Here is a 27942-nt window from a genome sequence, read left to right as displayed (position 1 = left end):
GAGAGATCCGAATAAAGGGAGGCCGGATAAGAGAGGTTCAACTGTACTTTGACTGTCAAAATCTGGTGTTACAATTAGATAAGAATCTTGCACTGCTGACACATGATACACTACAAGTACATCAATGAGGCTGATGTGTTCGTATAAGTCACATATTTGCAGTATTAAAGTGCATCATTGTATTCTGTCTACTCTAGAGTTTAATAAAGCAATAAAGTGACAGATGTAAATGCAATGTCGGTTTCCTGTGGGTGGGTTCTGAGCTTAGTACACACAAAATCTAACACTATTATGTCTACTATGAGGGCTTCTACTTGGGAGAGTATACACAGGTGTACATGAAAATGTAGCAATGAATGAAAAAAAAAAACAAAAAAAATCCTTACTTACCTTGATTTTTCACAGTGAGGAGAAAAATTATGAGTTTGATTCATTACCGGCTGATTGTATAGAGAAGACAAATACACTTAGTACATATCAAGAAACTATCAATAGTAACATCGTTTTCCTCAAATCTCAGGATACGAAGATGAAATGAACTTTGTGACATCGTAAGTGTAGTGCAGTCATGGCAATTCTTGTCCTCTGGTGCTTTTCGCACAGTTCATCTCTCCACATGTGGCAGTTCAAAAGGCTGCCATCCAGACCATGAATGGAAAGACTCGATACTACTAACAATGTTCTGCCACCGAAAGTTTTTCAACAAACATTCTTCCACCAATGTTCTCAGCATCCTGCAAAAATGATGTTCCGGCACTACCACTCTCCATTTTCTGTCTGTGACGCATCCCCACCCCCCTGAGAAGTGGATGCTTCCATTGCCAGCTCCGGCTTGGGGTCCTTGATGGAGTGGTCGCGGGCGCTGTACCGCCCATCCAGGAAGCGTCTCAGGTGGATCTTGAGGACAAAATGAGAGACATGAAAACCAATGGAGAGAGCACATCATGATAACTTACTGTATACGCTATAATTTTCGCGTACATAAATTTTCGCGAATTGCCGCTGTCACACACTTTCGCGAGTGGTTAAATTCGCGATTGGGGGACCAGAGAAAATATGAAGTGGCAAAGAAAGTGTGAATTTTCAACTTACTAGCAAATAAGAATGATACTAGTTATACACTGCATGAAAAAACTTACCAAGCTCTGCGAACTAGTAAGTTAGAATTCAACATTTTTGAAGTGGTTAAGTCCATCGCGCTAGATTTCTGACGAGTGGTCCCCTTGCGATAATGGATTGGCTCTCTACAGTATTCGTAAGTAGACGTGGACGTGCGTAAACGTAAACAAGCTGAGCCAGTATGGTCTGTTCGGTAAGCCGTGACATGGTATACTAGTACTGAAATGTTCGTATCATCAAGGCAAGGGATTCATTTTGGAAGGTAATATTTTCGCGTGTTGTTAATTTCGCGAATAGCTCCCGACTCGCGAAATTCGCGAAAATAAAACCCACGCGAAATATATAGCGTATACAGTATTACTGTCCTTATACCGTATGTCCCATCAAATTACAACAGGACCCTCTGCAATGATTACTTTAAAAATAGTGAATCAATCCAAACACAATTTCAGGGTATGAAACTACAACTTATTACCCACATCTTACAGAAAACACCATCCGTTTTGCTTCAGTGGTCAAAGAGAAATGAGGAGTTTTGTAGAGCATGTCAGGAATCCTTTCCCTCCAAGTTCTGTCCATTGCATTCACACATTATGCAGATCTAAAAGCATCCAAGTGCTTCACTTGGAAGAATCAGACCGATGACATAATTTACAATGATCCTTATTTCTCTGTAACCATTTCGCCAAATTGAATGGGGTTTTCTGCAAAACATACTAGTAGCTAAGATGTTATATTTTATGACCCTGAAGTAGCATTTAGACAGTTGGTAGTTATCAATGCAAAAATCTGCTTGTATTTTTTTATTTTACATACTGTATATGCATTGTTATAGAATGGGTAGCAAGAATCCTGCGATCTCATTGGTTGAGAGCTATGTGTTGGTTTTGTACTTGACACACGCTGATTCACAGTGGTAAACATGTTTTATAAAATGGGTTCAAGAATGTAGCCAATAGGAAGCGCTGAAATGAGTCACCTGTGCTTTCGTTACTCAGTCCCATTGCACTGCGTGTTAAATCCTATTGCCGATCGTCTGTGCGCGCGGCGGCTCCTTTGAATTGCATGCATACGCGCTGTCAATCCTGTAAACAACTTCTAGTCCGGCCTTTCTTCCCTTGTGCACAACATGTGTGGCGTACGTATCATACGTACAGTGTACAGTAGACCAAGCGTTGTGGGACCGGACGCATACATGGAGTCACTTTGAAGGGCAAATCCAACGATTTAGCAGGTTAATTCTCACGCCGTTTTCAGAGTATGTTGTCTAGTAGGCCTATATGAGGAGTCTATATCAAGTCTTTAAGGTAAAGTGTGCATATTCTATGTAAAATAAGTAAGTTTTCATGCGGGAACTTAAGTGTCCGGAAACCCAACCCCCCATCATACTTATACTGTATGTGCGGGATTTCCAAGTGCGACGTGCGTAAATGTTTGGGACGAACATCTTCGGACGTCTTGACCCACAAAGGTACGTGAAAAACGCTGAAAAATGCTGTTAGTTTTCGAATTTTCGACCCATTTTATAAAACAAATGATGCACAGGATTATTTCCTCTATCCTGTGCATCATTTGTATAATCGTGCACTTGTAACAAAGGTTTGCACACTAAGCAAGCGTTCGCGGACTCAGTATGAGACGCCTATTGGCTAAAAAAATCATGCATCAGTTTTTACTGGATGTATGGTTTTGAAGAAAAACCATGCATCCAGTAAAAACTGATGCATGATTTTCGGGCTCTCGTCTATGGCAAGCCAAAAGGAAATGCATCGAGTAAATTTGTCATCGTGTAACACGATAGAACAATGAGTTTTTGGCGAAAAAATTACCCATTCTATAACACAGATGACACACATGTCTTTTCATGCATCAGTCGGAATAGTGTCCATGCGGTAACTATGTAATTTAGCCTAAACCCTATTTTAACTGGGCTATTTTACTGGGGGGTCAGATCTCGGCCGCCGATCGTGCAATTGCCGCAAAATTTTGCTTGAACATAGAGCCGGATGTCAGCTACAAGATTACATGGTCATACAATAGAAAAATTCTGATTTTATATTTTTTAATAAATTAATCATGCAAATTTACGCATGAAATCATATTTTCACCTATAACTCCATCAAAAGGACTGAAGGATTGCTAAATTTTCGTGTCAGAGTTCCTCAAGACACATCGAACAATTTTCTTGTAAAAAAATAGCGCAATCAAAATCAGTTTCTTTTGTTTTTTTATTGTTTTGTTAATTTCTTATGTATTTCATTGTTTTTTCGATCTCTTGTTTTCTATTGGTTTTTGCCAAAATTTGTTGCAGGCACTTTTTCAAGCTTATGTACATTAGAATTGATTAATTTCAATGGTTAAAAGTTGAAATAGTCTAATTTATATCAATTAAACAAAAAAACACAATTTGTATTGGATTTGCACACGATATCATGAATTTGAGCTGTTTTCAGGTTGACATGCATATATGCAAAACATTGCGTAACTTCAGAACGGTGTACCCTGACGTCGCAAATTTGGTCTCAAAATATGAGGGAGACCTAAATGAAAAAAGTCATGAAACGCCACTGCAAAATCTTTGCGCGTTGCGGAATCATGGCGCAAAATGTCGAGGGGGGTCAAGACCCCACCCCCCCCCCCCCAGTTAAAATAAGGTTAAGCATTCCATAGTTACCTTATGCACACAATTCCAACTGACACACTCGGACGTGTGCATCATTTGTATACTGACATGCAGTGTACGTTTAGGACGAGGCAGTTTGAGGGAATTACTGGGTGAAATACTGGTACTACGTGTTGGTGTGAATGGGGTTGGGGAGTCAGTTTAATTTGTTTTCAAAGTTTTCACTCGTCTTTATGTTTTTTTACAGTTCTATTTGTTTATTCTAATCATCAAAACCAACTTACACATGACAGGAATTCTTACATAATGCTAACAGTAATGTCCAGGGTGTTATACTACCATCCAGTTTGAGCTCTTGAAACACTGGTGGCCCTGGCACCCAACATCACAATCCACAGTGACATGGAAAGAGTGATATCATTAATCTAGCACACCATACCCAGAGAGGCATCACTGTAAGACTGTCCCAGTAGATTTCCTGTACAGGATCTCTACATGGTCCAGTCCAAAAAGTGGTCTCTCAAAGGGCATGTCTCCAGCACAGCATCGTTTGGGCTTAGTGGAGTCATGTGATGTGCACATTAAGCAGAAGAAGGGGATGAAATGCATATCAACCTATTCTATATTAAGGGAACCTGAGGGGCAATGCATTAACTCAATGAGGATATCAGAATTGAGTGTGGAACAGGGTACTGCCAGGCAAAGACTCTGCTTTGTACTATATAACAGATACACTGTACTCTACCCCCCCCCCCCCCCCCCATTCCCCTTGATGTTGCTTTTTCACTCTTTCCCTTTCTTTATCCCTCTGGTGTTCCTTATCTTCTATGATGTTGCCTCCCTTTTCATCCTTTTTCTTCAATGGTTGCCCCCTTAATCCTCATGATCATCACTGACCCTCCTCTGCCTATTGTCTGTCCACCCTCCTGCTCTAATCCCCCTCCCTTTACCTGTTGGGCCAATTGCCCATGACCTCCCACCCTCTCCTTTGTTTTCTTTGTTCTGTGTACCTAGCCTGTCCCTGACTGTTCTTATTGTGTGAAGTCCTTATCATTATTATCTCTTGATGCAGGAGTAGGCAGATGACATCATTTCCGGAACCCTGTCCCCTTTCCTTCCGATGTATATATATCACTTGTAAATATAAAAATAAATGTAATTGGGTTTTTTTTTGTAAATAATTAGAAGTAGTTAAGGTTTTTATAATTAAATCTAAGGGTATATTTGAATAATTATATTTTTTGGAGCAAATTGCTCACCCGGCAGAGAGCTCCACAATCCAAAAGAACAGCAACAACATTATGTGATTACTTTCCCAGCTTGTTTGTCATTTTGCCTCTGATGAAGATTCTGCTAGGATCGAAAGCTCAGGCCCCTTTTGACTCCACTTTACTCCACTGGCTCGCCTTTATTGGATAAGCAGTCTTCAGCAGTTTTTTTTTTGCTACACTACTCATAAACGTGTACAATGTATATCTAAACTATTTTCATTTCTAAAATTCCTACTGACTCCATAAAAGAACAACAAACTCTATGATCTTTTGCATGGCTGATGCTATCAATGTAAGTAAATGCAGAGCGATATAAATTTTGGCCCATGCGTGCAGCCAGTTGCAACAACCACGCATGCATGCATGACGATGCACTGTAACCCCTCCACATATATACCTACTGTACGTGCATGCATGTGGCCGATTCTTTACTATTATTGACAGTCTTATGACGGAGGGCGCCCTTCAGTTACTGAGGCTGTGTGACTTTATATGCATAAGGTCTATACCAGGTTTATGGCTCACTGCTTGTGCAGCCCCCACCTCCCTTCACTCCTACTTTTGCTATTTAACTCTTTTCCTATTCTTTATATTTCTGTTGTTCCTCATCTTGCTTGATGTTGCCTTCCTATTCATCTTTATCCTTCAGAAGTTGTCCCCCATGATCCTTGGGATCATCACTGGCCCACCACTGTCTTTTGTCTGTTCACTCCCCCTTGCTTTAATCCCCGTTCCTTAATACCCGTTTGATTCCCTGTCTTTGACTTTTAACTCATCCCTTTTGTTTTTATTGTTTTGTGTCCCTAGCCCTCCTCAGACAGTGTTTGTTATGTGTGGTCCATATACTGTATGTGACTGCTTTTCCTACACGTTTGTCATTTTGCCTCTGACAAAAATGCTGCTAGGATCGAAATCTCAGGCCCCTTTTGACTCCATTTCTATAAATCAAAATTTCGCCAATCTGTTTGTCTAACTTACAAGGTCTTAGGTTACACCTATAAAGATTCAATGATAGCATTGACACTTTGCAAAATTAGTGACGTATAAATCTGATAAAATTTGATTACTTGTAGTCAGTCACCTTTTTCAAGAAATCCTATAATCCTTTCTATCAAACCGCACAGGCACTGTGTTGTACAAAATTGTCATTCAGTATTTTGCACATACTAAATTGAAGCATTCTTTTATATGATTATGCTGAAAGTGTGGATAATTTAAATCATTGCTTATCTCATCATTTTGCCCAATGCTAATTTTAAGTTGTTGTTGCTGTTCTTGTTCTTGTTGTTGTTCTTCTTTTCTTCTTGTTCTTATTCTTGTTGTATGAACATCATTGGTAATTATATGCTGTATCTTAATTTGATATCTTTTTCGTAATGTGTTTACAAACATCAGTATTAACCCGTTGAGGACGGTTTGATTTTGCTACAACACGCATTTCCCTTAGATGCTGAGCCCGAGTATACTCGGGACTTGTCCTCAACGGGTTAAATGCTATACAAGTGTTATCTACTATCATTGTTCTGATTATGATTATCGAATAAGGGCAATGTCTTCATGCATGTTTGGTTTGGTTTTATCATGTTCTTGCTCTATCTTTTTTTTTTTTTTTGTTCTTTCTTTGCTTTTGCCGAGTCCCGCATCAGTGGGACTGAACGTCTGTTTAAAGGTAGCCTTTTGTCAAGGCCCTCTCGCTGTATGGTGAAGAGAGCCCAGCTGAGTGGGGATGCACGAGGGCCTTTTGAAATCTGCTTCGCATCCTTTTGTTAGCCCTTTGAATTACCGACTTTTGCTCCCCGATTTCGGGAGCAAAGGTCGACCAATCAGCTGTCTGTCTGCCCGAGACCAATTTGCATACGGCGAATGCATGCCACAGACCTCCACTGGTGGTAGGTGATGTGTGCGAACAACGCCAAGACGAAGGATGTGGGGAGCGCACCATTCCATTGGTCGACCAGAACCCGTAATATGAATATTCAGTAGGGTTCGCGTGTCATGAATAATTATGTGTTAAGCAGATCTCAAAAGGCCCTCGCGCTGTCGCTCTCGGCTGGGCTCGCTCGTTACAGCGAGAGGGCCTTGACAAAAGGCTAGTATAAAGGGGGCTTCACCTACCTCAAGGTGGAGATTGACTTCATCACTGGCACAGAGGTAAGGGAAATTCCCTCCATTCTTCATGTGGGCCCTTCTTCCCTCCGGGTAGCACTTATACATGTCATCTCTCACTTCTTGGGATAAGGCACATTCATCGTACACCTGGGGAAGAATCAGACTTTCTTCAGAACAGCGTAACATACTAAGCCGTATAGCAAAAATGAAAAAAAGAAAATAAGGATTCACCCAGAAAACTGCTGCATGCTGTAATTTTAGCAATCACAGAAAATGTACATGTTGACAACACTGTATCTACACAAATATCTTTCCAAAGTTGTTGTTGTCTTTTTTTAGTCTTTGTTTTTGCTTCCGCGGTGTAATAATCACAAGAAAGTGAAGTCTGAATATGACATAGCTCTAGCTAACATGTGATAGCCATAATACATTGTTTGCTTTTTTTGTTTTTCTTTTTGCCCTCTTTAAAAAAACACTTCTTAAAGTATAACGAATGGGTTGTCCATATTAGAGAGATCGAGATTCCTCTCCTTTCTTGTTCCAGGTCATTTAATTTCTGTTGTAATTCTTCCTCATCCCATTAACACATAAGTCACATCAAAATACTGCTTGCATATTATAGCCATCACTAAACTATTCATGCACTAACAGGTTTTCAAAACTCTTTTTTTTTCTCTCTCTCTCCTTTCATACTCTGATTTGACAGTACATTCAAACCTAAAAATGTTATGTTCTTGAAATTCCAATTAAAGTATTTCCTGAAGGCTTAGAGAGGAGAAACAGTAATGTTGTTCAGACTTAACATTAATTCCCTCTTCTGAGGGGGTGAGGGTACCAAAGAAACTTAAGAAGGAAAGTAAAGTTTGGAGGAACAGGCCATAGCGGATTAGGCCATGCTGAACGCTTGAATGAAAATACACACAGACACATACACACAAACATGCACACAAATACGTCTGAACCATGAACTCTTTGACTACCAGTCTTAGAATTATTCTGGGAGTACACTGTGCAATAAATGTACAAATTTCTCCCTCTGAAACTCAGTGACTTCAAAAAAAGAAATAGTTACACAATCTCTTTCATTCCAGTCACCTGAAAACCTTTTCTGTAAGCCCTATTGTACTATCCATAAACCACTGAATACATGTGCAACCATGCATGCATAAGGGAATTCATGCCATTCCACTGTGGCTTTCACTGCGTGCCTTCTTACTCAGCTCACTGGGCCACTCCACAAATTCTACTTTCCATTCTGGACAAATGTGACATGTTAAACACCAACGACAAATACAGATCTGGGGTCAAACAAAGGAAAGAGAAAGTTACACTGGACATTCACTTTGATACACAAATTCTCACATGATCCTATTGTCTGCATAATTCAGCTTTCTTACAACAAAAGGCTCAGGTTTGCATATATCAAAATGCAATAGGATAGACTATACACACCACACACTTAGCAAGTCTAACTCTTTGTGAATCAGGACTTCTCCACAATTTTACGAATGGTAAAATTCATGATTGTGGAGTATGGTAAATGAATGAACAAATGTTAATATGCATGTCGTATTCATATCGGGATTGTATTTTTGTATGCTGTTAAATTTGTGAATAACACCAGACTGGTGAAATTCAAAAAAATAAAAACCCTGCAAAGTATATGGCATATACAGTAGATGTTAACCCTAAAGGATGCTGAACTCACATCTATGATTGTAACATCAAGTCCTCTAAGCTTCTGGGGCTCAACGTAGGAGCTGACACAGTTGAGGGTGAGGCGGCTTGCTAGCTCCTGCTGCTTCATGCTGTCAAGCTGGTATTTTGACCAAAAAAAAAAAAAAGAGCAAAACATTACAAGAATATCTGACACTACATTATGTACATTATTATGTACACACTTATAACTTATAACAAGAAACACTTGAAAACTTGCTTCTTTGCACTGCAGTAACTTATTGGTCTAATAATTTATAATTCTGTGATACCAAGTACTTCATAGAACCAATTTAACCAAGAGATTGAAAGATCTTGTGATGAGTAGAAGTATCACTATACAGCTTACATACTCAACCATTAGTGTCACTATTATTATTATCATCATCATCATCATCATGGTAGCTGGTAGTACTATCATTTAATACTGTTATCATCATATCATCATAACGATCATAATCTGCAATATCATCATCTGCGGCAGTACCATGACAGACACTAACATTTGCTGTCAATGACATGACTAGCCTTTGCTGCACTCCATCAAAAATATTAGCACATCCACTGGATTAATGCTTTCCTCATATATAAGCAGAGGTGACCTGAAAGTGGTTAATTTGGAATCATTGTATCCTATTAATTCTAGTATTTGCATACAAATTAACTTGGCAAGTTCTATAAAAAGGACAACTTAACAGGGTCAGAAATTTCCCAACACTCTACTATACAGCTATAGTTTACTCCCGTTATAACGAAATTCCAGTTACAATGAAGTAAAAATTTGGGCCGCAACATTATCCACTCTGTGCTTTTTTATTGTTTATTTGTTCAGTTATAACAAAATTTCGATATAACGAAAGAAAACTGACGGTCCCGAGGACTTCGTTATAACAGGGGTCCACTGTATCAGCGTTTCCATTCCTTCTCGTTCAACAACCATGCCACTGCTGTGTGCTATGTGACGTGGCACACGGTGTTGTTCCTGTTTGGGGTAAATTCTCAAGAAAAACACTACAAAAATAGTGTATGAGGTATGAGTTTTCTTCAATTTGTCTACTCTCTGTACAAATGAAATAGGTAATATCGCAACTGCTGATCTACATTTTAACAAACGAGTTAGAAAAAAAGGACCAGTGGGAATTGAACCTATCATCTACTGCTTTCTGGGCAGCAACACTACCACCAGGCTATCCCGTGTTGCTGGCAGTGACACATTGATCTTGAAACAAATACCCATGTAAGCTCCGAAAATCTTCACCCCTCTGCTTAGAAATCTCTTGCTTTAAAAAATAAAGTTAGTAGTTTGTAAAGGCTACCTTTTCCACCATGAAGTCAATAGAGTCTGCAATCTGGGGTTCCAACAGGGACCTGTTGAAGCTGGAAAGAACCATCCTTTTCAGCATGAAACCAGGAATCAACCAGAACCTACAATCAAAGACACAAGATGGAAGCTGGTTTGCAATGCTTTAGAATGCTAGCTCTTCAAACAAAAAGGCATATTGTGCACATGACAATTTCATTAAAATGATTCACAAGTAGATATGGCTTAAAGTAGATCTCCATAGATACAATTTAGATATAATGATCCTACATTAAAATGAGGAAATTTGTTTCTTCCTGCATGAACCTGTACACCGTTCAAACAGTGCTGATGAGTGGGCTGCACAAAAAGTCAAATGATAATTGCTATTAAAGACATCATATGCTGTAAAACCAGAAATGTTTATGTGCATGAAACTTATGTTATTCCATATTTTCCAATTGTGAGAATTTGTTTCCTAATTGTTAACCAAGTCTAGATCATTGGTAAAGAAAATGCACTTGTTTGTTTCATTTCTTTGGTTTAGCATACATCTGCATGATTAAATTGCTACAAATGTGGCATACAGGCACCCATTTTGTACAGCCATCCTGTTGTTTACACTATCACTGTATTGCAATGAATACTTTTCTCATACTCGTGGGGCGTTGCCCACATGGAAAATAAATAAATGCGAAGTATACAAGACAATCAAGAACTGTAGAGATATGGACACAGAAATCGCAGAATAGACAGGTGGTGGTAAATTCTATTAAAGTATTCTTACGATGAAGCAGCCGCACTCTGCTGGAAGATTTCGGTGTCTGTGAATGAGTTGCAAAGGATGAGCGAGGCTACCCTCGGACTTCTGAAGGTGTATTCTGAGAACTTCTGGCCCAGGTAGCCGCCAAGCGAGGACCCAAAGATGTGGATCTGTTTTGCATAACCGATGAATAACATCATTATTCAAGTGTTCATATGTGCTCAGAGTTCATGTGTCTAGATTTTCATACCGGCAGGTGATATTGCATGAGCAACAAATGATAATAAACATACAACTGTGGCTCAACCCCCAGCTGCTGCATGAACTGATAGGGGAATAATCTGACATCTCGGAGACCTTATTAGGATCCCAAAATTACTGTCAAGAAAAAGACAGCTAAATGCAACATCACACCAATAGATAGTAGTTAGTGAGACACATAAGACATGTGAGGTAGCAACTAGTTTTCAATTTGATATAATGTTCACTGAACACAAACACATCAATCATCTCTCATAGATGATAACAATGATACACACTCTTCAAACCAGAAAGAAAACCAATTACCAGCAATAGAAGAAAACATGTTTTCTGGTTAGCATGACTGTACTGTGACGGGGCATTAAACTGCACATTACTTGATTACGAGACCATTCTGAAGCAAATAATTTTCACAAAACAATAGACACATAATGTACTCTTTAAAGAATCCCACAAGAATTGGAACAATCATCCCCTAGCATTCCCACTGATTCCCACTGATCAGTTACTAGCCATCCCCTTTAAGGTATAGTAATCAGTATCACATGTTCACTCCACAGGGTGGACAGACATTTGATCCCACAAACCTTGTCAAGATGCAAGTGGTCCAATAATTTCCTAAAACTCTCACAGAACTCCTGGATAGTCCAGTGAACTGGGTACTCCAGCTGTAAACACAAGCAAACAAAAAATTACAAAGAATTACAATGTAGCCATTTTTCCCTTATCCACACCCCAAAAAAAAAAATAAAAAATTGAAGAAATAAAGAAATGATCAAGCAAATAAACATTAAAATTATACAATAAAATCAATGAATGTCAATTAATCATGAATGAATAACTGAATTTGTAACAAAAAATTGTACCACATTTAAATAGTCTGATGATAGATCAGCAAAAACATGATCAGCCACACATTTGTAGGAATTTCAACAAATAATTGAGTCTTCTTCTATATGCATTTAATGAACAGGTGCATATTACAATTACAAGTTATTTTATATTTACCCAAAAAAAAAGACATAGAGCATTAGATTATACAATGTTTATACACAAAAATATGGTAATAATGTTGACAGTGTTGTCATAAGAATTTTAAGTGCTTTGAAGGGCCTAACCTTATAAAGGTAAAGCATTTCATAAAAGAACTGTCTTACAAAATTTGCAAATGCAGATTATTTTGCAAACTAAATTCACTTACTCCAATGACTCTGTATCCCTTGGCTGATAAGCCCAGGATTTGCTTGAAATATACGTCTCCTGTCCCACTGACCGGAGGCAAACAGATGAGTGGACATCGGACATTCTTTGGACCGGCATCATACATTGTCCAGTATTTGTTAGAGTCATCATCAACAACAACCTATAGTGCAATGTAGAGATATCATACTCTGTCATGTACATACAGTGTAGCTCAATTACACCTACAGTATGCCTGAGTATTGTTGGGCAGGCATGCATGTTATCACTAAATATACATTTTGTCACATGATGGAAGGATAACTTAAACACAGCTACGCAGAATAAGAGAGCATGTCGATTCAAATTTTGGCATGATGCCAAGTGTTAAAACCTTTGGCACTATGATGCATTGTTTTGTGGAAAGAAAATAAAAACAAAAACAAAACAAATACTTAGTATGTAGGCCTAAAAGAATATTAGAATATTGATTACACATACGTATGTTTTGCTTGTTTGCATACTGTAACTTTGGGGAAAACATAATAAATCCAAAATATTCAGTTGATTGGCTACCTGACAGGATTTAATCCATGTTACTGACACAAGGTCCCTATATCTGTGCTCAATTCAAAATGGGCACAGGCCCGAGCAGGGAATTTGGCAGATCCTTTGTTTGATTAACAAACACTGAAATAAAGCTAGGCTTGCGGAGTACTATTACAAAGTTGCCACAATGCAGACACAGTATTTAATTCTGGTGTTACAGGTTGTAGCATTGGTACACTAGGTCTACACCTAGTACACATCACAGTATGTTTTGCAGGGCAAAAGAATTAAGTTTTGTAGTGCTTTGATATCTTGTACATTGTTGTTCTTTTCACTGTGATAACCCTGTCACATCAGGCATATGTGACCTTGCATCACAAAACTAAAAAAAAAGTCATCAGATATACCATGGCTTGACACTAACTTTTTTGTTTGGTGGCCCAATGGGGCCACCAAAATCCTAAATTTCAAATTTTTGGTGGCCCGAGAGAAAAATTTGGTGTCTCGAAAAAAAAACAATAAAAAACATTAAAAGTCCTTTTTTTTTTTAATGAGTCAAATGTTTAAGTTTTATGATAGTAAGAATTAGAAGTTAGACATATCTACTCATAAATAAACTTCAACAAACTTGCAACACTCACTCTCAGGCACTCATTCAGTCCTTTTCATCTATCCTTTAAACAAATCTAACTGCTAATTTCCGGCGCAAAAAGTTACGAATTTATTGACATACTTTTCAAAAAATTTTTATGGCCCGAGGCGGGCCACCAAATTTGCCCTTTTTTGAAATTTGGTGGCCCGACTTTCATTTTTGGTGGCCCCGGGCCACCGGGCCACCGTTAGTGTCGAGCCCTGGATATACTGTAGATTTTAAGGTAAGGGCAGATTTTGAAAGAGCAGACCCTAAGCTCTAAAATGATTCATAAATACATAATACACATTAACTTTCTGTAGGTCTATCTAATGGAAAGAAAGTGCACACTCTGGAAAAGTGTGAACTGAGAAAAGAGGCTTTGAAGTTCAGAGTTCAGGGTCTATTCAAGATTTTAATCCTCACCAAGCTGTGCTCTGCGCAATGAATGGGACAAAAAGCAGGATGTAAAGCTTCATAGAAACCACACTGAAAGGATTATCAGATTACACTGAAGTTTTGCACAATCTACTCCCACATTTTATTCATTACTGACACTAACTTTCAAAGCAGTAGCATCATCCTTTCAGAAGTTGCTAAGAGTTGGAACTGAAGAGTGTGTAGAGGGCTTATAACCCGTTAAGGATGGATTGATTTTGCTACAACACACATTTCCCCTTTACTAGACACTTGCCTGAGTATACTCTGGACTTGTCCTCAATGGGTTAAAAAATGGAAAAAAAAAAACTATTAAAACATGAGTAATCACACTACTCTACAATAAAGAGTTGTAGAAAACTGCAAAAATCACAGTTTTCTCAGTCATTTTATAATCCCAATTTTGTGAATTATGTAGAAGCAGAACTGCTTTTTTTTGAAAATCTAAAAAATCTACAGATGGACTAGGATGAACCGTTTCACCTATTTTGAGTCCTCATGTAAAAACGGTGCATGCGACTCTTGGTTTTGTGCCATACAGCAGGGCTCAACACTAACGGTGGCCCGGTGGCCCGGGGCCACCAAAAATGAAAGTCGGGCCACCAAAATTTCTGGAAATGTGTGTCAATTAATTTGTAACTTTTTTCGCCGAAAATTAGCAGTTAACTTTGTTTAAAGGATGGATGAAAAGGACTGAATGAGTGCCAGAGAGTGAGTGTTGCGAGTTTGTTGAGGTTTATTTATGAGCAAGTTCTAGATATGTTCAACTTCCAATTCTTACTATGATAAAACTTAGATATTTGACTCATTAAAAAACAGAACTTTTAATGTTTTTTATTGGGGGTTTTTTTCGGGGCCACCAAATTTTTCTCTCGGGCCACCAAAAATTTGAAATTGAGGATTTTGGTGGCCCCATCGGGCCACCAAACAAAAAAGTTAGTGTGGAGCCCTGCATACAGTCACATAACAAAGCAAAGTTGAGTTACATGAATATGTTGATCAATACGGGAATTCTAATTGACTAAACTTAGCAATTTATTGTTGATGTTTGTTACGTAGCTCTTGACATGTTGGAGTTGAAAGAAGGGGATAGGTCAGTCAGTCATCTGAACAATCGGAACCTAATACCCTATGGTCAGTAGAATGTATCACACTTTGAAATAAAAATTTCACTTTAATTTACAGGTTTTTCGACAGGATAAATTTAATACAGCTGGCAGCTTACCCTCTTTTGAGGCACAGAGCTTCTGAAACTCAGATACTCTGGTGACTGCGAAATAGAAGATGGCATCTTGGGAGTTGGTCAAAAGGGAAACACTGACAGGTTCAAAGGGAAACACTGACAAGAGATTTCTTTGCAGAACAGCACGAGCTCTCCAAAGTGTTGACGCTTCAAGACACTCCATCCGACACTGGGGCTAGTACTGAAGACATCTTTTCACAGAGGAGGAGCCTCTGTCTCTATGGGAAGAGATGAATAATCAGGGATGACAAACAAGATGAATTTTAGTCATTATTTCTATCATTATCATTATTATTATCATTATTATCATTATTGTTATTAGTATTACTGTTGTTATTGTTGTTGTTATCATCAACATCATCATCAACATTACTTTTATGAATATCTATTCATCTATCATTATCATTACTTTTTAGTCTTAGACAGGGTAGCCACTTCACTGATCAAAGCACTCATCTTCATGTGGGCCCTGTTCACATCAGAGAGAGTGAAATTACAATATAAGTACTACAAATACAACAAAATAAAATATAAGAATTTAGGAAGTGCTAATGAATATTACTTCAAAACATGTCTTCTATAGATAACCTCTACACAAACTTGTTTTACTAGATGAATTACGTATACATGCATATATACGTATGGTAACGCGTTCCAGAAGACTGTCCCAGAAAATCACAACACCTTTCTTCCACTCTCAGTAATAACTTTGGATATGTTCAGTATGTATAAAGTCCATGTACTGTATATGCCGAATATTTTGCGAGGTTTTTATTTTCGCCAATTTTGCGAGTCAGGTGCTATTTGCGAAATTAAAGACACGCGAAAATATTGACTCTGATCCCAATGTGGATGTGACGTACGCGTGTACAATTCTCCGTTCAGTGCAAGACTCGACGATCGCGAATTTTACCACTCGCGAAATCGTCGGGAATTTTAGACTCGCGAAAATTTAGACTCGCGAAATATATGGCGTATACAGTATTTTGTTAATTTTTTTTTGTTAACTGTATTCATGTGTTTATCTGCACTGATGAATCTTTAAGCTACAAAACACAAATTTCCCTGACACAACTATGTCAAAATTGAATAGACAAAAATAAATAGATAAATAAAATGAATAAATTTAAATAGATATGAATATCCCTTCAAACATGCTTTCTGTGTCTAGGGGCTTACTTTGCAAACAAACTGAACAAAATGATCAACACAGGCAGGCACAGTAGAGAAATGAGTAATAGGCAAATGAAATCTTCAAGCCAACATGCAGTATTCTGAATATTTTCTATATTATGTTTTCAAAAATCAAAGTTAATGTTGCTAGTAAGCCCATCATCAAAAGTATAGAAGACCATCACAGGGTCTCGCTGTCTCAGATCAACTGCAATATCATGCAGTTTAATGGCAAATGAGAATGCAAAAAGAAGACACAAAATGATATTTTGAATGCTTGATAATTCATATGACACATTTATGACAATGCCCCTTGAATGATAACATCCTGCTTATAGTGCAAGCATGAAACTACAATTGCAGCACCAGACACATTTACAGGAAGTTGTGGGGAATCCTGCTAACAGGATTTAAAGCACAACTTGGTTCTTATGGCAGAATTGATGTGAGGTACAGCTGTACATTGCTGTCAACTTTACAACTAACATCTTTCCTATCTCTTTATCGCTGTATTATATTGTTTTGTTTCTTTGTTTTTGTGTTTGTGTTTTGTTTGTTTGCTTGTTTGCTTGTTTGCTTGTTTGTTTTGTTTGCTTGTTTGTCTTTTTTCTGGCTTAGTAGGTTTACTCATACTGTCCAATGCAAAGGTTGTGTGTTTAAAGTATAGACCAGCTTCACATGTACACTGTATGATTTGAAACATATTTTGAGTATCCTTTGTCATACTCAGAAAGCTGATCTAAACAGCATGATATCATACAGTATGACTCTAAGCTGCCCATCAGCTTGTCCTAATTTCAAAGTCCATAGTGAGGAAGTGACGTTGACAACAACCGGTAATGGTTGCATTTTTAAACCATATCCCAGGCTGCTTGTTTAGACAGGAAGATGCTGTTATTAGCGTCAATGGTCACATGCTATCCCTTGATTAACCCACTACCTGCTGCTGAGTAGCCACTGAAGGTTTGCATGGATAGTCAAATGTAGTGACAATGAAAGTATCTTTTATGATGTCCAGTATTGTCCCCATGGGTTTATCAATGTTTCAAATATGTGGACTTTGACTTACATTATTTGCCCCATCCTCCAGTCAGAATGCCAATGGTTCAACTTGCTCTTTTTTCATTGATATGCAGCAAACTTCAACAATATTGACATTGTGTATACCAGCAGCTGTGTGGATTTCTGTGTGTAGCATGCATTCCATCCTATGTTTTTACAATTTATACAATATATTCTGGGTGACCTCAGGCAAGCTTTTGTGTAGTCAAGAATAACATATTGTACATTACACATGTTGTACAATTGTATAACTGGGCAAAGGGTAGCCAATTTTGTAATTTGTTCAAAGTTAATGTACATTAATTTGTATACTGTATGTGCATATATAATTCCCAGAGGATTCCAGTAACAACTACATACTGTACATTGTACATACATGTATAGTGTACAGTAGGTTGTAAAGGGCACTTTCCTCTATTTCAACAATCATGTCGTGCATTGTGCTATTATTGTTGTACATTTACATACAATCCCTACATCTTGTTGAACACAACAAGCTTAGGTGCATTATAAAAGCACATAAGGTTTGATTGGGATAAGCACTGCATTTGAAGACTGGAAAAACTAACTTGTCTGTCAGTTGGAAGGGAAGGAACAATTCAGTGGACAGCATCACCTCTATGCATTGTGTGTGCATGTGTCTTTAAATTGTTTCACCAAATGAATCATAAATGAAAAGAGCTCCAGATTAAAAAAAAAAAAAATGGTAATATCTCTTCCACATGACAAGAGTGCTCTTAAAGGGCACAAATGCAAGTCAAGTGTGAGGGGAATTTTTGCAGCACTCGACTGTCAAAGTAAATAGAGTGTGTCACCAAACCTCACCAAATCTCACAACAACAACAAAAAATGAAAAACCTAAAGCCAGGTCTCAACCAAAACTATACCATCCCTTTAACTCTGAGTGTACACTATCTCTTGAGATTTCTCACATCATTTACAAGAAAGTTTACACTTAAGTACCATTACAACAACTTCACTGGTGCATATGTCAAAATGTGCATGAAGTCTAATAGTACAAATGTGGAAGTAGTACAGTGCATAGTACACCTCACTTAGATTGTAGTTAGTAGTACCCAGCAGTAGTAGACTTAGAGAGTAGCAGCAGTAGTAAGTGGAAATAATGATCATATTATCAAATAATTTTTTTCGTAATTGAATATATGCAGTATTTTAGCACAAATATCTGCCCCCTCCCCAAGAAAACCCACTCCTGACACACAGCAATACAATTAAAACATATAGTATACAAGTACTTTACAGTGTATGTACATTGTAAGCACAGTGTAAAATGAAAATATCTACATGTATACATGGTGAGGTAGCACACAATTCTTTCTTTTAATAATGAAGTGCATACAGGTAATAAACAAGGTTTTACCTCATCGCAGGGTTTGTAATGAGATTACATGATCTCGATGCATTTATGACCTTTCGCTCAACTGTCTAACAATCGATTTGAAGTTGAAAACAGCTGTGTCACATATAATTCTGTAAGTCCAAATAGTACAAATGGAAGATCCATCCCTTGGCATTAACTTACACTGACACACAAAAGACAAGGGATCACATGTCTGAGATGGCAATTTTTCAGTTGACAAGAGTTGAGTTTTTCCTAGCAGCTTGTGTATGAACTGTGTGGCATGTAAAGTCATGAAGGGCTTCTTGCTTATCCTTCGGTTTCACTTTTGAACTTTCATTTTCAAGTTCTAATACATACATGTACACATGTATGTATACAGTATTAAACAAAAATGTGACTTCAGAATGAAAAATTCTCATACTGAAATTAAACGAGTACTACATTGTATTTCAACTTGTAAGTCCTTTAAGAGTCATTAAGACATCACATGCACTCACACAGACACACACAAATGATATTAATGGTATCCATGGGTGTCATGGACAAAATGCACAGTGACTGGCAAATATGACATGACATACAATAGAACTGGCTGGACTGGTTCAGGACTCGTACCGGTAATTACAATCTTCACTCACGCATTCGGTCCTATGTAAAATTGTGATAAACTTTAACTACAGAGCATGCCTTATGAATTTATTGATGGCGACAAAAACACTGAAATCTGTATAGACAGTATCTATCCAGGGGGATGTTTCATAAAGCTGTTCGTAAAATTACGAACAACTTACGAGCGACTGGTGATCAGTTCTTGTGCTGAATTGTGGAAATTCTGATAAGTATAGCACATCAGAACTGATCACCAGTCGCTCATAAGTTGTTCGTAACTTTACGAACAGCTTTATGAAACGGGGCCCTGGTCTACATCTATCGTGTAATTGTCTGCTAGTCTAGCGGATCTATCTTAGTGCCACCTCTGCCTGCACTGTAAAAAATTATGTGTTCAACAAATTTAGAGTTACACTACACTTAACCCATTCCATGAAGACAAGAGTGCCTGCTTTAGTGGCCTAAATTCATGTTCTTTGTGTTAAAATGCCCAGAAAAGTGGGGTTGATAAAAAGATCTGAGTTTATTCTATCAACATTTGTTCTCCTTCTGTCTGAAAAAATGTGTATTTCACAGTATCATGTAACTTTTTCTTGATTTACAAGTAGTTTTTCGCTTGTTCTGCCGTAAACTTGTACGAACATGTACAATTGTACGTGTACATAGCCATCAAGGCTGAGATCAGTTGGATATCTGGGTTCGCTGACCAAAGCTCCAAGTCACCTCATATCATTGAGGTACCTGGTTTTGTGTAGAACAAAAGCTTCTGTGAGCTCATCAGTGCACGCTGTATTCAAACCTCCTATCCAATCAATATTTCTATTGTTCACTGGCACATGTACAATGACCCTGTAGTTGACCGTGGAAAAAGGAATACAATGTACCACTTGACTGCCTTCACACCTGTAGGTGGATTACCAACCTGTCTGCCTCTCTGTGGACAGGCATAAAGAAACTCGTTTGGGGGCATTAAAGGCACTCAGAGAATTGAGGAAGGAACAGATTAACTTTACACTGTTTAACCACTGTGCCTGTGTAGATGGTGGAGGTGCTAGGTGAAAAGATAATTTGTGACCGTGCACCTCAAAACGAACATAAAGTCGCACACACTGATTTTGCGTGAGGACTGAAAATAAGTGAAATGGGTCAACTTAGCCGAACTTAACTTTTTCATATTTTCTGAAAGAGCGGGTCTTCTTTTACATTATGCTAAAATTTGGTATCATAAAACGGGCAGGAAAGTGTGTTTTTTTTAGCAGTTTATCTCGAACATTTTTGGTAGAATAGTGTGATTAGGTGTGTCTTTAGAATCCCTTTTTCATTTCTGAAAAATCTTGTCCACACTCTTCACTTTCAACTCTAGTAACTTTTGAAAGGATAGTGCTACTGCTTTTAAAGTTGGCATTAATTATGGACAGAATGTGTTAATGAGGCATGCTTAATTTCAGTTTAATTTGATAATCCCTTTATTGTTGTTACTCTGGTGGTTTACTTCCTGTTTTTTGTCCCATTCATTGCACCGCCAGCACGGTTTGGTTAAGATTAAGCGCTTGAATAGACACTGTACTTCAGAGCCTTTTTTCTCAGTTCACACTTTTCCTGAGTTTCTGCTTTCTTTCCAATATTTAGATAGGTTAGGAGAGTCCATTTGATTTGAGTTATACATCATTTTAAAGCTTAAAGTCTGCTCTTTCAGAATATGGTCTTAACTAAAAATTGATGTCTGGCGACTTTTTGTTTGTTTTGAGGTGCAGGGTCACATTTACCACTGGCACTGCCACATGCATATATATGCTATATGCCACGCATGTACTAGAGAACTGCATGCTGCATGCACTGATGGCAAGACTTCCATATGTACCCCCCCCCCCCCCCCCCCCCCCCCCCCCCGGCTATGCGTTATGTACGTATACTATAAGTAACATGAATACAAGTTTAGGTGGCTTTGGGATTAGGATTTAGAGTTTACTCAGTTTAGGATGAGGGTTAGAGTTAGGGTAACATTGATCTCCGTGTCCTAGTATAGTACCGTAGTAGGGAAATGCGGACTTCAGAGGAAGGTGTGTGTGTGTGTGTCATAGGGGTTAGACCTGTGTTGCAATCTTGCCTGCAAATCCATCGTAATCCACCACCAAAATTATCCTTTTTTGGTCAATATCTACCTGATATTGGATATTCACCATCCTTTCAACTTACTGGGTGTTTCATTTATTCATTTTAGCTATCTCTCAATCAGATGATTCATCCTTGGTTCTCTGCATCAATCATCTCACTGTTTGGCTGATTTCTATTCAGTCCCATCCATATGCCTCTGTGTCATTATGCTGCCTGCCATGACACCCTTGTATTTGACTTCATGTTTGGGTTATGTATGCTAGCAGCAGCTGTATACTATACTAACTAGCAACATATGTTGGATCCTGAGCCGCACAGCTGTGTCGAGTGTAAGGATGGAATGATTCTGTACCTGGAATATGACATCCTTCCTGTAAAATATCACCCTTTCTTCAGGACATTTCTCTGACAGGTACATTTTGTACACAGGTCACAGGAGGACACAGCCCACAGGAGGACACAGCCCACAATTATGTAATGTATTATTAATGTTTGTTTTTTGATATTGAGCTTATTCATCAAGAAGTAAGCCTCTTGAATTTATGCTTTCATCCATTACATATGATCATGCCGAGAAAACCCAAATATCCATGTGGAATTTGTTCCAAGGCTGTTACTTGGAAGTCTTCTGGAGTTCAGTGTGAGGGCAAATGTGAAAAATGGTTCCATGCTGAATGTATGGGTCTGACTCACAGTGAATATACATCGTTTGGTAATAGCTCTATAGTTTGGATATGCAATCACTGTGGAGCCCACAATATCAGTAATACCAACTTGGGAATTTCTGGCCTCTCAAGCACGGACTTCTCACCAAATTCTTTTGATGTGCTAGATAATAGCAATGTCGACAAACACAGACACTCCAGCTCAAGTGATCCGAGGTCCCCTGGCTCACCTGTGCTTTCTTCATCCCCTCTTCTTTCAAGACCGAAGAAAGCAAACAGCAAGCCTCATCCTAGGGTGCTCAAGATACTTAATGTCAACTGCCAGAGCATTAGAGCTAAGAAGCATCATTTTGCCGTACTGACTCAGAAACACAACCCTGACATCATAGTTGGTACTGAATCCTGGCTTACTGAATCTATCAAGAACAGTGAAGTATTCCCCACGGACCAGTATAGCATACTCCGAAGGGATCGTCCAGGTGACCCCCACGGGGGAGTATTTATTGCAACCAAACATGATCTCCTGGTAACCAGGGAACATGATCTTGAGACAGAATGTGAAATTCTGTGGTGCCGTATTGAAATGGCAGGATCCAAAACTCTCCACATTGCAGCATACTACAGACCACAGGAAGGAGATGAGCCCAGCCTTGTAGAGCTTGAAAGGTCCCTCTCCAGACTCGACAGGAAGCACTTAGTAATACTAGGAGGGGATTTCAATCTTCCTGGATGGAATTGGGAGAGCCTGCATGCTGAAGCCTGCAACTACCCCACCCTCCATCACTTCTTTGGAGACATCATAAATGACCATGGCCTCACTCAGCTTGTAAAAGTGCCAACTAGACGAGACAATGTACTGGATTTGATGCTAACCAACAATCCTACCCTGATCAACGACACAAAGGTTGTACCAGGAATATCAGACCATGACTGCCCCATTGTTGAAGTTGATGTACGACCTCCCAGAAAACAACAAGCCCGCAGGAAGATTCCTGTCTACAGCAAGGCAGACTGGGACAGTTTTGAAGCACACATGGAACAAGTAGCCTCAGATATTATATCTAGAGCAGCTACCACATCAGTGAATGAATTGTGGCATCTCTTCAGAACTGGCATTGAGTCGGGAACTGACAAATTCATTCCTCATAAGATGCTGCGATCAAAACGAAACCTGCCTTGGATAAATGGGAAGATTAGGCAACTCATGAAGAAGAGAGACAGGCTACACAAGAAAGTCAATCATCACAGAAAAAGACACGAACCCATCCCAGTGGCGACAGAGGAGGAGATTCGTAGATTGAAAAACCTCATCCAAGCTGAAACAAGAAGGGCATATTGGAGACACCTAGAATCAATCTTCACACCTGATGATGACTCCAACCAATATGATGGCATGAAAGAGTTTTGGAGATTCATAAAACACAACAGATCTGACTGTAGTGGAATTCCCCTATTGAAGACAGATGATCAGAACATGACTGCTCCAAAAGCCAAAGCTGAAGTACTCAATGATCAGTTCAGGAAGGCTTTCACCGCTGAAGCTGACCTACCCCCAAACCTTCTTCCTGATGTATCACCCTTCAACACCATGCCTGATATTAACATCACTACAGGAGGCATAGAAAAGATGCTGGGAAGGCTCAACACCAGGAAGGCCCCTGGACCTGATGGAATTCAAGCCTTAGTTCTCAAGAAGATGTCCAAGACCATAGCCCCAGCACTGTGCACTATCTTCAAGCTGTCATATCAGTCAGGAGATGTACCTGAGGACTGGCGTCTTGCTAACGTGGCTCCTGTGCACAAGAAAGGAGACAAAACAGACCCAGAAAACTACCGGCCAATATCACTTACATGCATTACCTGCAAAATGATGGAGCATATCATCGTAAGCAACATCATGAGCCATGCAAACAACAACAACATCCTCTACCCACTCCAACATGGCTTCAGGGCAAAGAAGTCTTGCGAACTCCAGCTCATCAGTTTCATCAGTGACCTGATAAACAACATGGAGGAAAACAAGCAAACAGACATCATCATCACAGACTTCAGCAGGGCCTTCGACAAAGTTGGACACAAAAGACTACTCCACAAGTTGCAGTACTACGGAGTAAGAGGCCATAACATCAGATGGATAACAAACTTCCTCACAAACAGAAGACAGCGAGTCGTCTTAGATGGAACTACCTCATCTGAAGTGGAAGTTGAATCTGGAGTCCCACAAGGATCTGTCCTTGGACCCTGTCTCTTCCTCTTCTATATCAATGACCTGCCCACAGAAATGTCCACGTCAGTTAGGCTATTTGCAGACGATACCATCATGTATATGACCATCCAGTCAGATGAAGATGCCAGGCTCCTACAAGAAGACCTGGATAAACTCAGTAACTGGTCAAGTGACTGGCAAATGGAACTCAATCCCCGTAAATGCCACGCAATAACAGTCACCAGAAAGAGGACTAGACATCATCATCAATACACTCTGAATGGCATAGTCCTGGACACTGTCACATCTGCCAAATACTTGGGCATCACAATTGAAACCAACCTCAAGTGGAACCAACACATCTCAAACATCTGCCACAAGGCAAATAACACCCTGGCTTTCCTCCGACGTAATCTACGCATCCACTCAACCCAACTCAAGACGACAGCGTACCAGGCACTTGTGCGTCCTCTTGTTGAATATGGATGTTCAGTTTGGGATCCTTACACAGCTGGATGCATTCAACAGCTGGAAATGATCCAGAGACGCGCTGCACGATATGTGCTAAATCGGTATCATAATACCTCCAGCGTGTCAGAAATGCTCGAACAACTTGGCTGGCCTTCACTTCAGAAAAGAAGAGAAGTCTCCAGGCTGACCATGCTGTACAAGATGCACAACTCACTGGTAGACATCAACATGGACCACCACCACATCCACCCCATCACAAGACAAACAAGGACAGTTCATCCATATGGCTATCTGGTCCCCATCTCCAGGACAGAACAACACAAACAGTCCTTCTTTCCTCGCACAGTACGGCAGTGGAACAGCCTGCCCCAAGAGGTCATCCTGGCACCGTCTGTGGAGGTCTTCCGTCATCGCCTGACGGAAGATGTGGAGTAAACCAAGCAACGGGTTTTTACTTGCACCATGTAAATAATGCACCTTGCATCCAGGTACTGCACACTCGGGTGCCCTTTAACTGCGACCAGCCCCAACACGCAGTGTTGGGGCTGCGCATTGTAGCAGACATGATCATGACAGGCGAAGTATAGCGCCTAAAAATCAATATGAAATCGCAAAAATTCTGCAAAATGAAGACTTACAGGTGAAGATGTAATGTTGAAGACTGACTGCGTTCAACTTTTGGTTCTGGCAATAGTCCCTTTCTGCTCGGTTTGATGAGTTAAATGCGACTCGGTCGAGAGGAACTCGGGAGAACTACATCTTATACAGTCAATGGATTTGAGATTTGTGCGCATGCGCTGGCCGTCAAGTCGTGTAGCTTTGTGGCAAGGCCTTATCATACTGTTGGCAAACCCTCTCGCTGTATATTGCGTTGCTTTCTGGGTGGGTGCGCGCGCGCAGGCCTTGTCAGAAGGCTAAACGCATTGCGACTCCGCCAGCACATGAATATTTACGTGCGCAGTGTACTGCATACTGATTTCGAAAATGGTGAATGGGATGGGGAGCTAGGACTACGGACCCGTATATGGCCGTGAAAAAAAACGTTTTTTCAGGATCATTGGACCAGTGTGAACAAGAACAAGGTGAACGAAGGGTATTAATTAGATAAGAATCTTATGTATACTATAAAAGTACGTTTTTTCCTCGTGATATTCGAAACTTACGGAGGTGCGAAAATCTGTGACAGACTGTGTATGTTTTTCAAGCTTACCGATATAGCACTCTATTGACTCAGGACGCTCCCACAGTGTGTAACTGTGTATACGGGAGCGTCCCGGGGTTAGGTGCCCTTATGATACGCACACACGCATGTAAATCTGCAAGAATCTTCAGGATTGAAGGAGGCAGAATATACAGAAGAAGAAGAAGAAGAAGGAAGCTCACCTGAGTCATACTATAGTCAATTATAATGTAGGTGTATGGGGGGGGGGGGGGGGGGGAGTACATCATGGAAGTCTTTCTGCACTGATCACCAGTGATGGAGTAGTGAAATCAAAAGCATGATAAAGCCAACAATAACACTGGTATGTGGAGGGGTATATATAATATTGCATTGGTCCCACTTGTTACTTAAAATTAAAGATGTTCATTTTCTTTTTTGCATTGTCCTAACAAGTTAAAGACTCTTATATTTAGTCTTATAGAGTAAAATATCCCGTTTGCGGCAGTTTAAGCATTGTTAAGAGTTTTTCCAGCTTGTAAACAAAGCAGGCAAATTATTTTCAACCATTTCATATATCATAGACAAGATTATTCATTAACGCAATTGTTTTCATGAAAGAAATTTACCATTGACCAACGCAGTTTTCATGATTTACCAGGGCAAAACCCGGCACAATTTTCGCCGATAAGGGCGATATGCGACGTAGTATTTCTGCTTGCGGCACGATGTACAATCCCTATGCAATACGCGCGTGCTCCGCGATCTTTAGCTGAACGCCTTCACATGTCTCGCGAACATTGCGTAAGCGCCAATTCCCATTGCGAAAGCACGTGAAAATAGCGTGCGCACATGCATTGGCCGCAAACAAGATCGCAATTCTGGCGGTGTTGTTGATGTCTTTCTCGTGTTTTTCTCATTTTTTTTCGATGGTAACATCCACTTTCCGAAAAAAATGGCGGCCCACATCGGCTCGCGAAAATTCTATTTTACGTGAGGATATGTTTTCAAAATCCATGAACATCGAGAAAACGACAAAAATTCCAGTTTCTTGGACCATTGTTTCTTAACTGTTATGTTAAGAAGTACCGAAAATTTCATTTTGGATGCGATATGTTGTCATTTAGGTGAGAAAATTTCACTTTCGTCAGAGATCGTGCCCATTTTATCGGTTGGTTTTTGTTGATTGCTAGTGTGTTAGTATATGTGTAGTGTGCATGTAACAGTGCAATGCTGTGTTTAGCTGTATATTACCGTGTATGTTGTACCTGCCGCGAACGGCTGCACGGCCGCTTACTGACGCAGTTACTCTATGTCACTGCGATGCGGACACTGAACTGAAAATCTAGATCAGCGTCTAGATTTCTAGACGTAGAGTCTAGAGACCCTATTTAACAACTGAAGTGGATACAATGATCTCGTGGATTTTAGTTTCATGGCAAGTTTAATCATTGCAATTATTTAATCATCATCGTCACCATCATCATCACCACCACCATCATCACATCAGTCATCACCATCATCATACTCAGCATTTTTCACAAACATCAGTACATGTAGGTGGGACTACGCACTTTCAATACCTTTCTCCCAAGCGCGGCTATGCGGGGGAGTAGACCCATACGAGTATGAAGTTTCGTACAATGCAATGTCGAACGTTCAAGCGTCAGCTACGTGTAAATCACTAATCTAGCATCGAAATAAACTCACGAGGTACGAGCAGCAAATCTTTTCATAATAAACACCACGTTCAATCTCGATCAAATGTGTTCTTATACCTTACATTACGCCTGTTCCGGGGCCTTGTTTGGAGTCGAAAGTGCAGTCCAGCTGCAGTTGACGGGTGGATGGGTTATTACTCGGTGGATATGGACTCAAAACTCGCGATCGACTCGCTCGACGACTCGAATTCGTACA

The 27942-nt window shown here is 39.6% G+C and overlaps 1 protein-coding gene across 1 annotated transcript; it reads right to left on the bottom strand.

The window, feature by feature from the left end:
- On the bottom strand, nucleotides 1-27880 carry LOC139739415 (maspardin-like). The gene is made up of 9 exons (XM_071650030.1): nucleotides 27804-27880; nucleotides 15185-15420; nucleotides 12364-12525; nucleotides 11750-11830; nucleotides 10926-11071; nucleotides 10155-10263; nucleotides 8831-8938; nucleotides 7129-7269; nucleotides 1-897 (listed from the first exon to the last, which is right to left on the bottom strand). The coding sequence occupies exons 2-9, from the start codon at nucleotides 15248-15250 to the stop codon at nucleotides 757-759; spliced, it is 954 nt and encodes a 317-aa protein (XP_071506131.1). The 5' UTR covers nucleotides 15251-15420; nucleotides 27804-27880; the 3' UTR covers nucleotides 1-756.
- Nucleotides 27881-27942: the final 62 nt, after the last annotated feature.

Source organism: Diadema antillarum, unplaced genomic scaffold, assembly GCF_040938485.1.
Source record: "Diadema antillarum isolate AM-2024a unplaced genomic scaffold, OU_Dant_1.0 seq00000798_RagTag, whole genome shotgun sequence".
NCBI lineage: Eukaryota > Metazoa > Echinodermata > Echinoidea > Diadematoida > Diadematidae > Diadema > Diadema antillarum.
This window is presented reverse-complemented; position numbering and strand designations above follow the sequence as displayed.

Bases quoted from the DNA above. Each gene is read 5' to 3' on its own strand.
- LOC139739415 (XM_071650030.1), bottom strand. From the start codon at position 15,250: ATGCCATCTTCTATTTCGCAGTCACCAGAGTATCTGAGTTTCAGAAGC. The intron at 11,831-12,363 runs GTAAGTGAATTT...TTGTGTTTACAG, and splicing joins AGGGATACAGAGTCATTGGA to CTGGAGTACCCAGTTCACTG. The intron at 8,939-10,154 runs GTAGCCTTTACA...TCAAAATACCAG, and splicing joins TTGACTTCATGGTGGAAAAG to CTTGACAGCATGAAGCAGCA.